Consider the following 17324-nt stretch of genomic DNA (forward strand, 5'->3'; position numbering starts at 1 on the left):
ACAGATGCCCATCAATACATGAAGAGGTTAAGACATGGTAAGACACACACACACACACACACACACACACATATGTATGTGTATATATATATATATATATATATATATATATATATATACACACACACACACACACACACACACACACACACTCACACAAAATGAAGTTCTATTCAGCCATTTTAAAGAATGAAATTATAGTATTTATTGAGAAATGGATGGAAATGGAGAATAGAGTACTGAGTAAAATTAGCCAAACTCAAAAACTCAAATGTCAGATGTTGTCTTGCAAAATCAAGAGTAAATTAAAGGAAAGAGATGGGGAGGATAAGATTAAATAAAGGACCAATTAAATGCAAATTCGTAGGCCAGCACAAGGAAATCTAATAGAATAGAGGAAAGAGAATTGGAGAGAGAAGGGAGAATTAAAGGGAAAAGGGGACATTATGAATTGAAATTATTTTCCATACATATATGAGTTTATTGGGATGAACCTAACGACTATGTATAACCATAAAAGTCTAATAAAAAAATGATCAAGGGGCTGGGGTTGTGGCTCAGCAGTAGAGTGCTTGCCTAGCAGGTGCAAGGGCCTCTGTTTGATCCTCAACACTAAATAAAAATAAATACATAAAAAAACAAAGGTATGTGTACAACTAAAAGAAATAAATATTGAAAAAAATGACCAAAGTCAAGTCTCAGATTGTGCTTAAGTACTGCAGACAGAGATGAATAACAGAGAACACTTATTCAATGAACTTATATTATTATTCAGTGAACTTTTCAGAGAAAATTTCTTTCATCATGGAAACATGGTGAACATCAAAACACAGGAGACATTTAGAGTCTAAATAGATATAAACAAAAGAGGAATTCTGCATTTATATTTTACTTAAAATGCCAAAACTAAGAGCAAAGAGAGAAAAAACAAGACACCTATAAATGATAAGGCACCGGTATAAATCTAAAGGCTAGGAGCACCTGCAATGACATATTTTAAGTCCTGAAAGTGAAATATTGCCAGCCTAGATGGCGATATGCCTCAGAGTTATCCTTCAAATTCAAAGATGAAATAAAGACCTTCCAAGACAAAAATAAACTAAAACATCATGTCAATCAAGCCAGTTTTTCACAAGATGCTCAAAGAAAAATTCCACACATGAGATTAAAATCCACAAAGACAGCATAGGAAAGCATACAATAGTTAATCAAATTTAAGTTAGAAGCAAAATCTATATTAGAAATAAAAAAAGAAAGCAGCACTCATCTGTATATTAACACTAATTCTCCAATTATAAGACCTATCCAAAATATAAGAAATGTTGAATTAATAAAAAAATGAATCTACTATTCTGTAGGAGTATGCTTGACTGGAAAATACATTCAGACAATAAAAGTAAAAGGATAGAAAATGAAAACACATGGAAATGGAAGCCAAAAACAAAGAAGAGTACCTATTTCCAGATTTGAAATAAATGACTTTCAGCAGCAATTATCTGGACATCAAAAAGGATGAACAAAGTTAGCAGAGTAACAGTATACAAAGTCATTATACAAAAAAAAAAAAATAAGGTTTTCAATAGCAATAGCAAACCTGATGGGAATGTAATCAGTATAACAACTCATTTAAATAGCTTAATAAATACCTAGGAATAAATCTAACCAAGGAGGTGAAAGACCTCGTCAACAAAAATTTAAAAATATTGAAAAAAAATACTGAAGAAGAAACTAGAAGCTAACAAGTTATCACATATACATAGGAAGACAGAATTCATACTGTAAAAGTGATCACATTACCAAGAATAATCTACAGATTCCATGTAACTTATATAAAAACTTAAATAATAGCTTTGCACAACTGGAAAAAGTATTACTAATACACATGAAAGAAGAAAAGACCCATATTAGCTAAAGTGAATGAGGAATAAAACCAATGATTGAGACACCACAATGCCCAATTTCAAAACGTAATCCAGAGCCATAGTAAGGAAAACAGCATGGTACTGGCATAAAGACAGTCCTATACAAAATGAAATAGAATAAAAGACACAGAGACAAATCTACACAACTACAGTCATCTCATTTATGACAATAGTACCAAAAACATAAACTGAAGAATAGAAAGATTCTTTAGAAAATGATTGTGGGTGAACAAGCAATAAGTATAAAACTAGATCCCTATCTCTAACATTGTACAAGAGACAATTTAAAAGGAATCAAAGACAGATATAAGACCAAAAGCTTTGCAACTAAAAAAGTACAGAAAATTATAACAACATTTTAGGAAATAGGCATAGGCACTGACTTCTTGAATGGCTCAGGAAATAACAGCAACAATAGATGAGTGGGCCTGCATGAAATCAAAAAATCTTCTGCAAGGCTAGTCAAACAACTGCAGTATAAAGAGATGGTCTTCAGATGGGAGAAAGTCTTTGCCAGTTATTCTTCTAACAGAGGACTAATATCCTGAATAAAAAACTCAAAATTCTTAACACCTGACACACAAATTTCCCATTCAACAAGTGGGCAAATAAAAGGAAAAAATAGTTCTTAGAAAAAGAGGTACAAATCTCCAACACCATATGAAAGGTAAATCAAAACAGCATTGAGATTTCATCTTACACCAGTCAGAAAGCAAATAATAAATACTGGGGAGGTTGTGGGGAGAAAAAACACTTATAAATTTTTGGTGGGAACGTAAAGTACTATATCCCCTAGGTAAATCATTATGGAGGTTATTCAAAAAACAAGTAAAACTAGAACTGCTGTATGATTCAACTACACCAGTCCTCAGTATTTGTTGAAACAATTAAAGTCAGCATACTCAAGAGATTCTGTATACACCCATGTTTTTAAGAGACTATTTATAATAGACAAGATATAGGATCAGTCTAGGTGTTTCTCAACAGATAAATAAAGAAAATGTGTGAAGAGTAAAATTTGCTCCCAAGATTTAGGATATCTATTCACCTCATAGATTGTTTCTTTTGCTGAGAAGAAACTTTTTAGTTTTATTGATTTATTTTATTGATTTATTTTTATTGATTCTTAATTTTAATTCTTGCACTACACGAGTTTTTATTAAGGAAGTTGGGGCCTAATCACACATGATAAAGATTAGGGTATGGAGATTCCTTGGAAAACTGGGAATGGATCCATCATTTAACCCAGCTATCCCTCTCCTTGGTGTATACTCAAATGACTTAAAAACAGCAGATTACAGGGACACAGCAACATCAATGTTTATAGCAGCATAACTCAAAATAGCTAAAATGTGAAACCAACCTAGATACCCTTCAGTAGATGAATGAATAAAAAAAAATGTGGCATATATACACAAGGGAATATTACCCAGCAATAAAAGAGGATAAAATCATGGCATTTGCAGGTAAATGGATGATGTTGGAGAGGATAAAGCTAAGTGAAGTTAGCCAATCCAAAAAACAATTCCAAATGTTTTCTCTGATATATGGAGGCTTATTTATAGTTGGGTAGGGAGGGGGAGCATGGGAGGAACCAACAAACTCTAGATAGGGCAGAGGGTGGGAGGGGATGGAAGGAAGCAGCAGTTAGCAAGGATGGTGAAATGTGATGGACATGTATGAAGACATGAATTGGTGTGAATATACTTTGTATACAACCAGAGATATGAAAAATTATGCTGTATATGTATAATAAAAATTGTAATGCATTCTGCTCTCATTTATTTTTTTAAAATCAATTTTTTAAAAAAGTAAAAAAAAAATAGAAAAAGGAAATGTGGTATATATACACACAGGTGTATTTTTTATCCATAAAAAAGTGATATTGTGTCATTCTTAAAAAAATGATGGACCTAGAAAGCATCATGTGAAGAACAATAAGTCAGATGCAAAAGAAAAAGCATGACATTTTCTCTCCTATGGTGAAACTAAAGAAGGAGATATTTTCACTGGGAAAGACAATCAGTATAGAGAGAAAGGAGTTGGGCATAGGAAGGAAGAAATGGTAAGTATTTTGGAGTGAAATTGGCCAAAATGTAATATGCATGTACAAATAAGTCATTTAGGTACTTCATGTGCATCAATTACAAAAAAATACCATCTTAATCATCTTGTCTATAATTCGTTAGTGTTAAATTTTAAAATTCCAAGCTTCAGTGAGAACACAATGAAAATAATTTTGTTTTACTAAGCATATAATATATGCCAAGCACTTATTTTCATGATTTTTCTACATGTTATAATCACAAAATGATTATGCTGATAGTGATCCCACACCACCTCTCTGGTCATTTCAGGATATTAGGAGTAAAATGACCCACTGCACTCCCTATCCAGAATGGCCTCCTCCTAAGCATTCATTGACTGGCTCCTTCCAATCCTTATGAGCTTATATTCACACCCAGAAAGTCCTTCAATGACTCCACTCCCACTTCTATCCACATCGGAACTACAAACTCCTTAAGTTTAAAAGAAATGAGGATTATATTTTCTTCAAGATCTTCATTAAAATCAACTAAGTTTTTCAGAAGAATCTAGTTTCTATCATAATTAATAATATAGAGCTCCTGCTGTCCTTAAATTCACTATTTCTGTTATATTTTTAACTTCTTTCATCTTGACTTTTATTCAATCTGGATATATCTCGCCCTTAAATAATTTCTTCCTATGCATCCCTCATTCTCAGCTTCGTATTCATCGAGCTGTTCTTTTGGCTTATTTTCTTTTTCTTCAATTTTTACTTTTTTTTGCCTTTTTCTTTAATTTCAATAAAACTACACAACGTATACAACAAAATCTCTTGGTCATTGTTTCTTTTGAAAGATTCCCAGCTTTCAGATACCTTAGAATCCCCAAAAGGTGTGTTGGGTCACTCTGTCCTCTAGCTGGTAGATAATTCAAATCGGTATGACTGCAGTGGGAACCCTCCCAAGCAATGGCAGTCCCAGCCTTTCTTTGTTGCCATGACATGTTTGATAAATGATTATCCTATGTGTGGAACACTGTCAAGGACACATTCTTATTTTTTTTAACTATCAAATATATTTCCTGGAATTTTGGTTTAGCCTGGTAGCTCTGGGATACATTCCTTGGGCTTTCCTTAGATAAGGGGGCTCTCCTTCCAGGTACACCCATACAAAAGTGGGGGATTATGCTTTTTTTTCTAATTCTTTCCATCCATAATGGCATTCCTAAGGATTGCTCACTCCCACCAAGTTCCATAAATGTTAATCCTGCATATCTACTCTGCCTGTTGCTATCCTTATGACTTTGTAGCCTTATGTTTACCTCTGGGATGTATGTCATTATTATGTGCATATGGAAGATGATATGTAAGAAGACATGGGAAAAAGAGGTTTAAAAACACCTCACCTTTGAGTCAGTTGCTGAAAAGAAAGGGGTCTTTATACTGATAAATTGTACAAGATTGTCTTCATCTTCATCTTCCTTTTGACACTCAGTACCACTGTTGTCAAACAAGGTTTTATTTTCTCGTGTTCCTGTGTCAGATATTGCTTCTATGACAGTAAAAACAAAGTAAATAGTATATGAAAATGTCTGTCATTTCAAATTAATGAACAGCATAAGAAGAAGCAGTCTTCAAATAGCTTACCATCTTTACTGGACTGTTGAAAATCTTTACATAATTCTTCTTTTTCTCTTGCAATATTCTAGAAAGGAAAAAAAAAGCTTTGGGTGTAGCAAGCACCAAAATTGATAATTACATTGGCAAAAATTGATAATTACATAATATTGGCCATTGCTCCATGATACAACAGTAAGAACACAGGTTTCTGAGTCAGTGGATGTATACTCAAACCCTAATGCTGCCATTTACTAACCTACATCTTCTCATGGGATGAGGACTATGAGAGATGGTAGAGAGAGCTCCTAAATATTACTCCCCTTACCTCCAATTGATTATTACAAAAATACTGAAATCCATTTGACTATTTTCTTAACCCAAATAATCTAGGATAAAAATTGCAGCCATGTGTAGCAGTTTAGAGTACTTTTAAAAAATAACAATTTAAGAAATATAAAGTAATTACATGTAATATTTGGAATGGGTTTTCATGATTTACATTGATATGAACTACCTCTTGGTGGAAAAACATGCTATCTGAATATCTTATGAATAAGAGGGGTTGGAATCACAAACAACCTAAGTTGCTTCAATCCTGTGAGTCAAACAGCTGAAGATAAATGATTATATAAATGGTGCTCCTTCTAAGAAAGAGAAGAATAATGACAAGAATAATATTTGGGGCAATGATTGATGGCTGAAAGTCACACAGTTTCTAAGCCAGGAGATTAAAAAAAAACCGACCATGAAACAAAGATGGCTGAAAGAACAAACACTAAATAAATGTTTTCTAGGACTAAAACATTTTTACTAGGAAAGAAAGGAGAAAGAAACAAAAATAGAAGACATGACTAGTCAATTGACTCTGAGTTTAAGTCAATAAAGAAAAAGAAAGGAATTGAGTGGTTACGATTAAATATAATAAAAATTTTTATTCATACTAATGTTTAAGACTCAATAGTATTATATTATGCTTGTTTTTGTTAATAATTCTATAATAAAGCATTACATTTTATTAGAATATAATAACTGTGACTTAAATGGTTATAAACCACTATCTGAAACCTGTAATATTACTTCTGAAGAAAAAGAAAAATGTGGAACTTGATACTTAATCACACATGGGTTGAGACTCTACAGGAGATATTCTGGTTGCAACTTTCCTATTTATGGCATTTTTCTTAATTGTAAAGAATTACAATTCTTAATTGTAAAGAATTGTTCCTTTTTTGACATTAATTCACGATAACTCACCTGAACTTTTACAACCTAAGCACTAAAGAAGAACATAAATTTAAGCCATATTTGTAGAAATTCAATAGATTTGATTATTAGCTCTACCATGCATATTATATTACTTAGGATAATTCATTATCTATAAATCTATTTTTGGGTCATTTTTATTCATGTCAAAAACATTAAAAATATTCCTTTTATTCTAGTTACTCCGGGAGATATGTTTCCTAACCTCCAATAGTTCATGATGATAGAAGAGATTTGAAATGAATATGTAAATAACTAAGTAAAGATATGTCTCAAAATGTTATATAAGATCTTTGAGTGGATATTTTAATACACTACAAGGCAAAGAAGTTCTAAAACTAAAGTTTTACCACATAGTCATTAAGATGCTGTGCTTCAAGAACTGGTTATTATCTTGCACAAAATATCTATTTTATTTAGATCATGAGTTTAAAAGCACTCAGTGGAGAGATTCAGAAAACATGATGCAATCCCTTTGTAATGCAAGCATTAAGAAACAGATTCTAAATTTCTATATTGCCACATTTCTAATATTATTTTAGTATAAATAAAGAATCAAGAATATAAATAGGGAAAAAGCTCTCCTAAGAAGAATATGATCCTAAAACATACAGTGTCCAAGAGAAATAAGTATACACAATGTACATACACAATATGCTTTATAGCTTCAAATTAATGGCTCCAGGGAAATTCCATGATTACTAGGAAAAGTAATTCAATGCTTAAATCTTTATTTAGGTATAAATATCATAAAATTCCTGTATGATTTAAAAGTCATAGTAAAGTATATTTATTCAAATGAATCTTACAAAATTTTACATTTCTTCTGCAGTTGGAAGGATTTTCCTAATGTAACTTTTCTGTTTGTGTGTTTTCCAGCCCCCAATGCCCTGAAGTATTTAAGTATTTACAAAAATGTATTAATAAAAAGAAATCACCATAATTCTATGAAATAATTTCTTCTGAACAATTTTCAAATAAATGACAGGGAGGTCACTGCAGAACATTAAGAATAGACATGTCCAAAAACAAATTTTGGAACAAGAAAATTAACTTCACAAAAGAGTACTTTACCTTGGTATCAGATTGATTGCCGCCCTCATCCGGCATAGAATGACTAGGGCCAGGTTTATCAGAACATCTTTAGAGTAAAAATAAACAACAACAAAAAATGTATAAGTCCAGTTTTTCAAAAAAACAAACTTTGGTGAATGTTTAATTATATCAAATGATATTTCTTGATGATATAGTAATAACAGTATGACTTCTCTTAAACAAAATTTATTTATTTATTTCTGCCTCCAATTTTTCCTGTCTATGAAATATTCATTGAAGGATCTTTTAGTTTCTTTTCAAAAAGTGACAAACAACAGTTTGGCAGAACCTGAGAATAATTTATCTTTACAAACTGGCCTGTGGTGAAAGCTGAACTGAAAATCAAATTAATGGGCAAAATAATTTTTGTTTCTTGAACAGAAACAGTCTCTAATAACCCAAGATAAAGTAGAAAAATACTTTCCTGTATCTTTTCTATCAAAGAGTAAGCTGGGTTCTTCAACATGGATACTATCTACTAAAAAGAGCCCATTGCTTCCTTTTTTTTTAAAAAAAGAGAGAGTGAGAGAGGAGAGAGAGAGAGAATTTTTAATATTTATTTTTAAGTTCTCAGCGGACACAACATCTTTGTTGGTATGTGGTGCTGAGGATTGAACCTGGGCCTCACGCATGCCAGGCTAGCATGCTACCACTTGAGCCACATCCCCAGCCCCTGCTTCCTTTTATCCACAAACAGCACAGGGAGTTCCCTGAAATATTTGAATTGTTTGAAAGTTGAATGTGCACAAGTCAAAGAATGTAAATATATTTGTTATTGGAAATACTTTTGCCATACAGAGTGAAATATAAAATATAATTCTTTTTCCTATATAGGTCTTGCCTCATTTAGATCCATATAAACTATCAAGCACTTCAAAATTTTCATGGGCACTCAAATGATCAAGAGAAAAGATTGCCAGAAAAGTAGAGTACTCAAAGTCATACCTCTGTTCTCCTAAGTACAGCCTAAATATCTTCCTTCCTATGGGTATACACTCTCAGATCCCTCTTCTTTAGGACTTAGTGGTAGTATCCAACCTTTAAATCTACATCCTTTGAAGATGTAGATACCTGAGAGATGGCTGGGCACAATTGACACAATATTGGAGCTCATTTTCCATGTTCCTAAATGGTGTCTCAGTCACTGGTGTCAGCATAAGCATGTTAACAAGTACCCAACTGAAGCTCTATGATGGCTTTGCCAACCAGTCATTCCTGAGCCCTAACCTTCATGTGCATAGGAAGTCATCAATGAGTTGGGAAAAAAGGTGAAAGGTGGACATCTGCTCTGTGCCATAGATCCATGTAGGTTAGCAACTTCAAGTCCCCTGGTGCTTGATTGTTTCTAAGCCACCCTCACATTCCAAAGTGCTCTGGAGACTCTGCCCAGTGGCTCAAATTATTTAAACCTCTTTCATCAAAAACCTTGAAGTTTGTCAGTTACTCCAATTAAACAAACAAGAAATTGATGACTTATTCAGGATGCTCTTTGACCTCCTACTTAATATGCCTTTTTAGATAGCTCCCAATATCCTGTGTCATTAATCTTTCTTTTGTCTTTATCAAATTGGTCATAAATTTCAATATTCTGATCACTTTTCCAAAATTCTCATTCCTACCCATCACAGTGCCATTGTTTTTCAAATTTGCCCTTCCTCTGTTAGTTCCATTATGATTCTCTACTACTGAATTCACTTCTTAATTCCATTTTTAACTTCTTCACTTAGGTTCCTAAATTTGCTCCCCCATTCAACTAAAGAATGATAATAGGGGCTTAGGATGTGGCTCAAGTGGTAGCGCGCTTGCGTGGCATGCATGAGGCACTTGGGTTGAATCCTCAGCACCAAATAAAAATACATTAAAGAAAAAAATAATGATAATAAGGAAGAGGACTGGTTTAAAATTAGGGAACCTGAGTTCAAAGCTCATTGCTTCCATGTTTTGTATCAGAAAAGTCTTCTTAATATCTTTCAAGTTTCAAGTTCATCATCATAACCACCACTTGGCCAGTATTTTAAAAGCATTTTGAAGGATTATAGAATACTTGGGTTAGTTGCTAGAATGTCTTAAATCTTTAACTTATTTCTGCTTTTTATTGGCTCTATAAGGGAAAAAATGAGTTTTTAGATGAAAAATGTTTTGAAAAATATCAAAATAAACAACAAAAGAGTAGAAAAGAAAGGAAAAAATTCAAGAAAAGATTAAAGGCATAGAAAAAAAGCTAAAAAAAAGTCTTTATAGAACAAACAAATTGAAGAACCATCAAATTAGGAGAATTAACAAAAATCAATTAAAATAACCTCTAAATTGATACTCAAATTAATTTATGTATACTATTCTACACATAGTTATTCTTCACATCTAGTAAAATAATTCCTCTCTTCCTTGCCTAATCTTTCTTATGAAAAACCCATTGTCTTATAACCACAACTATGTAAGATTTTCCCTAAAATTTTTTATGTAAAAAAAGGGTACTGGTTAGCAGAAAAACTGTCTATCAGAAGAAACTCTTGGATAAGCAGGTTTCTCAGTTAAAATATAGTCAGAAATAACACATAAGTACCTATGACTTTCTGAATTGATCTGATACTGCATGGGCTCCCTTTTGTCCAGCAAGGAGGTCCAAAGAACATGGTAGAGGACAATGTGGCTATGGAGTAACTAATCAAGACCTCCAGACAAACCAGGAAGCAGGTCTGATTTTATTGTGCAGATACCATGTATATATACTCAGGTAGTAGCTAGGCAGATTATAGGCAGCCACCAATACAATTTCTTGCTAACTGTTCTTACAGCGACCAATTGAGGAGCAGTCCATGGAGCAAACGCAGGGACTGCAACACACAGCCTCACACCCAGGGCTGTGCCTACAGGGTAAGTGGTTTTCCACTGGCACACCTAGCACCAGGTTTTCCACTCAGACACCCTTAATGTATACCATGTATGCAGTACTCCATGCACTTTTCCTCATATCATACATGTATCTTGAGTGTAGGCTGCATAGAAGCCTAGGCAGTGGGGCAGGAAAATGGCATTGTCAGCCAGACAGGCTGACTGTCAGTCTCAGACCAGCTATTGTTAATGAAAGGATCACGGGCTATTTAGGAAACAACTCTGAATGACAGTTGCTTAATTAGTAAATAATGTGTTATAATAACACAAATACTTTCAAATATATTGTTAGGACTCTATCAAGTGATAAATATCTAATATGTTGTCTAGTCCAGACAAAAGCATTCAGAAATAGTAGTTTTTTTTTAAATTTTTATTCCTGAATATAGTTAACATATAAATTTTTAAAATTTATCTTACCCTGTTAGGGAGTCTTCTGTAGAACTTTCACTCCCTATTAAATAAAGATAAAATGCATATTTAATAAATTGTATAAAATATAAAATGTTAAAAGTATATGACTGATGCTTTGTGATGAAGTATTTCTTTGGGGTCATACATGGAGATGATTCTAGAATAAATATTCATGATACTGATGATAGATAATTGGTGCATTAAGAACTCTTATATCCCCTTCTCTGTATTTATCTAGTGCAAGGACAAAGAATGAGATTCATCATAATTTGATATTAAAATGTAAAATACTATGTCCCATGATCATAATTCTAATGGGAAAGATGTAAAACTGACAGAAATTATCATTAGTTGAATTGGTATGGTAGTATTAAGCTGACAATATCAAACAAATCTCATGAGTTTTCTGGACTAAAAGCAGTTAAGAACAATTATAAGAGAGTATGATTATTTTGTTATGACATGAAATTTATAATGAAATACTCTTTCATAAGGAAGCTAGATGTGTAGGAAGCATCCTTTGGGGCATGGCAAAAATTGGGCAACAGACCAGGGACTGGTATGCTTACAAAGATATTATAGCTTAAAGTTGAGAAGAGCTCAGTAGAAATCAATATACTTACCCTCACTAATGATGTTCTAATGAAGATACTAATCTCTTAGTTCCAGCTACTTTCTTGTGTGTAGTGCAAACAAGGCCTTACCACTAGAAAGATGATACCCTTGAGAGCTCAAACATGATCTGGACTAGACACCATGTCTGGGCTAGACACCATATCATATATTTATCACTTGATATAGTCATAACAACTATATCATTCTCATAGAGAAGTTTAAAAAGAAGCACCAGGGAGTTAGCAGCAAGTTGCCAAGGAGTAATAGCTGATATGAAAAAGTATTTAAATACAATTATTAAGTTACTTGAGCTTACAGAATGTGCCAACTCCTGGTAGGAGAAAAAAAATCATTTTCCACTTCATGTAAGATAAGAAACAAAACAAAAGGCAATATGATTGTCTTCGTATTTACCATGGCAGAAAATCTACTGATAAAGAAGGTTGGGGATAAAGATCAGTGGTACTGTGCTTGCATAGCATGCATAAACCCTGGATTTAATTTTTTTTAAATTACTCCTTCACATCTTCATGAGTCTCTGATAAATGATTTCAAAGATACTGCAGTAGATGAAATGCCAGAAAAATAATTTTTAAAAATGCCAAAAATAATGATTGAATTCAAAAAGAATACAAATAAATAATTGCATAAATTAAGAAATTTACTGCAGGATACAAAAGAGCAATTTAATGAACAGAGATTCTGTATAAATACAGAGAAGGGGATATAAGAGTTCTTAATGCACTAATTATCTATCATCAAGCAAAATATTGAAAATAAAAGCTAAATAGCTCAAATAAAAAATTCAGCTAATGTAACACCCATAGACTAGACCAAGTATAGGTTGATAAAATTTCAAGTTCAGGTAGTAGCAAACCTCAAGAAATAAAAAGGAGAATGAACAGAACATTCAACCCCCTAGGATATTATTAAAGACTAAACTTTATGACTCATAAAGACCAAGCAATGGAGGTACAGGCTATAGGCATCACAAAACTGTTCAGTGAAATAACACCAAAAATTTTTCCAAATTTGGGAAAAGGTATGAAAACCTTGTACCTACAGGAAGCATTTAGAACCCCAAGCGTACTTAACCAGAAAAGAATGACTGTTTTTTCTATAACATAAAATTGACAAATACAAATCAAGAATTAATATTGAAAGCTATGAGAGAGAAGAATCAAAGCACTTATAAAGTAAACCCATCAAATGAGCAGCAGGTTTCTCAACAGAAACATTGAAGGAAATCCCTGAAGAAATAAACAAAGAAAAAAATTTGTAAGTCGATGGAAATGGGAGTCATAATGTTAAGCAGGATATTAGGAATACAAAGCCAAGGATTTCATGTTCTCCCTCATATGTGGATTATGAAAAACAATAATATCCTAAAAAATAGAAAAGATATTACTAGAGAAGGGAAAGGGGAGTTGAGGAGGGGGAGTGAGGGAAAATAAAGTGGGAACTAGGGAGGATGGATAAGATTCAAGTAAGATGTGCATATATGGATGTCAGAGTGAAATCCAATAATTTGTGCAAATAAGCAGTCAATATCTGTAGTTAAAAAGAATATCTCTTTTTAGAACAAATCTAAAATGCTATAATGTTACTAAAGAAACACAACACACCAATTTAAAAATCTTTTTTTATATATAAGAAAAACTATAAATCCATAAAACATCTTATATAAAACATATATTATATTTACAGTCAAAACTACTAATGTAAATCCATAAAACATCTTACATAAAATATATATTTATACAGTTAAAACTATTAATGTAAGTTTTTTCAGATAACACTGTTTCAGATTATAAACTTCCAATAATTAATTTCTTGAATAAGGTATTCAAAAATATTTAAAACAAATTTAAAAAATATGAATGCAATTTACAATTTGACTTTTTCACTACTCCTTTGTTACCAAAACATTTTTTATTCTTACTTACTTAGTAAGGTAGAAACAACAAGAGAGTTCACTGTCAGAATTCTTACCTTCTTTGGTATTTCTCCTCCTCATCTTACGTTTTTCTTCTGTACAGTCAAACATTATTTTCCTGTTGCCATGTATAGAAAAGCAACACAATTAGTATTTTAATACTGAATGAAAAATGTTAAACAAATAGATTAACTTGAGAGAATTTTAGACATCATAAGAGCTAACAACAGAATTTTATCCCATGTATTTCAAATTTGTGAGCTCTGTAAACATCCAATAACCATACAATTATTTGTATGGTTTTATGTTTTCATTTTATTTTGTATTGTTTTTGAGCTGAGGTTTCACCATGGTGGTGCGAAGGCTGGTCTTGAACTCTTGGGCTCAAGTGATCCTCCTGCCCCAGGCTCCCAAGTATCTGCAGTTAAGGTGCATGCCACTGCACTCAAAGGCTTGTAATGAAGAAGAAAAAAGAAAGGTGAAATAATTATGCATTAAGGACAATACTGCTCAATACATTAACTAGAGTAGCTTGACATAAAAAAAATGTCCTGAATTCAGATCCTCTCTCTGTAAACAATAGCTCTTTGATCTTGCACAAATCATTTCTCTTGGACTCAAGTCTCCTTCTAAAAAATAAGACCATACTTCATTAGTTTACCAGGTTGTTATGAAGATTTAAGGAGATAATATTAAAACATGCTAAGAAAAATAGTAATGAAGTAATTAGTTCTTTAATCCTGAATTATTCTGGAAAGCCAATTGTTATCACAGGATTTAATATTCAAATGTTAAGGTTATTGGAAAAATACTATTAGGTTTTTATTTTGGATATTGACTGTATTCTTCTTTAGGCCTCATAATTCAGGGCAAATCAGCATTGGGATAATTTAAAAATCCAATTTATTTATGAATATTTTATATCCTTAAATTACATAATATAATTTTCCCTGTTACGAAACTAAGCAATTGCACCCAGGGCAGAAAATTAACAAATGCCAAAACTGACTTGGCCTGCTACTATTCCTTCTCTATCAAGTCAAATGGAACCAGCAGATCTCTGTGAGAATGATGCTTAGTCTCCATGTTCATCTTCAGCTGACTTGGATGACAAAATCCTATTTTATACACAGATATTGATGTGTCAGTATGGGGCTTAACTGTCAGATATCTCAATTCTCTTAGATCTTAGAATGCTGCTTTTAATGACTTCCCAGTGAGGCAGAACTTGAAAATATTCTGAAGCCTTCAGGAAAATGGGCAAGTAATTTGAGAAATTTTCATCAAAATTGAAGAAAAATCACTAGAGATGCCAATTAAAGTCATCACACTTCCCCTTTGGAAACAGTAATATGAGACCTCCCCCTGTCAAAGAAAAGTGCTTCACAGGACATAATGAGGCTTTTGGGTACTGATCTGTTAGCAAACATGAAAGGAAACTGATCTCTTCCTATGACATTATTTAAAGTATCTGATAGTTTTTAAATGATTCCAACTAATATTTGCAGAAAAGACAAAGAATGACTCACCCTGAAGGTTTTGGCTAACACATGTGCTCTATGTAAGAATTTAAGTGGAGGACATGGTGTGCTTGCTCACTATGTGTGTGACTAAAGCTAGATGGCTCACATGCCAAAGCAGAATGCAGCTGCTTTGAGAATCATAAGTGAGTGTGGCCACACATGCATATGTGAACTTCAAAAACAAGTGTAACTTTCAAACCTACATTGTTCCATGAGGACTTAGAGACAGTGATCTGTCAGGACAACTGGGTAGTAAAAGTTAACCATTGCCACACTGCAAGACCATTTCTAATAGCAACACTGCAGCAATGAAATGACAGAAATGAATAATGATTTTAAAGTCCCTTATTTTCCCTTTCAGCTGTGTAGTAAAAGAGAACTGTCTTCCTTGAACTTAAAGAATTCACAGACCCTGGGGATATTCAAGAAGGAAAGTGAAAGAGCTAGCTCCCAGAGGAAAGTAAGAAGTTTTTTTTACTAAGCTGAGCATTTAAAAATGCAAATACCTAATAAGAAAAATCATAGTTGCCATAGTGGACATTATATTTGGAATGAAGTGGATAAGGCTGGGATCTATAAGGATAAACGTTTTAAAGTTCTAAGATATAGGCTGGAGGTGTATCTCAGTGGGAGAGGTCATGGTTGAGGACCTGGGTTCAATCCCCAACACCACAACACCAGCAGAAAAAGAAAAAGAAAGTCCTGTGAGATATCCTGCACTAATCACTACTGCTAATTAGCCTAGACTTCTGCAGTGTAAATGGCTGGTGAAGGGACTCAGTCACTGTCATTCCTAACATATTTGAACTATGAACACTCAAATGATACATAAGATGATAGTTGTGCTTATTTTCAACCTCCACTTAATGTTGATTAGTACTTTAATTAAAACACTTACATGTTGCAGCCACTAGCAACAGAATAACATAATGCAGTCCCTCCATCCACATCTTCCGCAAAGACATCAATGCCTCCTTCAATAAGAAGCTTGACTATATGTGGTGATTCATACCTCACTGCAAGCATGAGGGCTGTTCTAAAATAATGGAGAAATAATTTTGTTATTAGGTACTTTAAGAGCTAATTTTATGTATCTAATCAATTTAATATCTTGCTTTACATATCTTAACAGACATAAGCATGTTGGGGGATCATCTGTGCAAATCATCTCTCAGTCTAAATAGAAAAAAAAACAAAGAGGAAACTTCTTGTCCCAATAGGGAATTACATGGTAGAAGTTATAAACATAAAATCACTTGATGGACAATAACTGTGATGAGGCTATTTATTTGAAGTACATAAAAGATTTCAAAAGAAGAATGCCCCATTTCTTCCTCAGTCTGATGTAATATAACTCATAGTCAGCTTAAAAGTCAAGCAAACAAAGGCTGTGAGCAGGCTTAAAACAATTGCTATAATAATAATAGTGATAATCAGTCATTATTAATTCAGTTAATAACAATGAAAATAAGCATTTGGTAAGGACTAAAATCAACGTTTATGTTTCATCTTACAACCACCTTTCAAGCATGTTTTGAATGAAAAGAATTTTTTTCATATCAGGAAATATATTTAGTGATAAGTAATGTTTCCAAAGTGTCACACTTTGTAACTAAGAAAGCTGGAAATGCAACACAGTCATTTGTGAATTTAAAGCCTATCTCCTTTCTCATCACTACAAACCTATTTCTTCATTAAAGAAACTGTATATGCCATTAAAGCTGTTTTTCTTCCCTCAGCCCTAGCCAATTAGAATTAAAAGCATCAGGGCTGGGGTTGTAGCTCAATGGTAGAGAACTTGCCTAGCACACGTGAGACACTGAGTTCAATCCTCAGCACCATTGAAAAATAAATACATAAAATAAAGGTATCGTGTCCATCTACAACTAAACAATGTATTTTTAAAAGAAAGAAATCATGCAAATAAAAACTACTCTAAAATTTTATCTCACTCCAGTGAGAATGGTGGCTGTGAAGAAGACAAGCAACAATAAGTGTTGGCAAAAATGTGGGGAAAA

General features: G+C 32.9%; 1 protein-coding gene across 2 annotated transcripts in view; it reads right to left on the bottom strand.

The window, feature by feature from the left end:
- LOC144365007 (uncharacterized) overlaps positions 1-17324 on the bottom strand; it is a 56486-nt gene that overhangs the window by 29360 nt on the left and 9802 nt on the right. For both annotated transcript variants that reach the window (XM_078015643.1, XM_078015642.1), the window contains exons 5-10: positions 16205-16342; positions 13840-13901; positions 11239-11272; positions 7906-7972; positions 5596-5653; positions 5355-5500 (exon numbers count right to left, since the gene is read on the bottom strand). In XM_078015643.1, the coding sequence (XP_077871769.1) occupies positions 5355-5500; positions 5596-5653; positions 7906-7972; positions 11239-11272; positions 13840-13901; positions 16205-16342 (505 nt within the window). The remainder of the gene's footprint in view (positions 1-5354; positions 5501-5595; positions 5654-7905; positions 7973-11238; positions 11273-13839; positions 13902-16204; positions 16343-17324) is intronic.

This window comes from Ictidomys tridecemlineatus, chromosome 6 (genome assembly GCF_052094955.1).
Source record: "Ictidomys tridecemlineatus isolate mIctTri1 chromosome 6, mIctTri1.hap1, whole genome shotgun sequence".
Lineage (NCBI taxonomy): Eukaryota > Metazoa > Chordata > Mammalia > Rodentia > Sciuridae > Ictidomys > Ictidomys tridecemlineatus.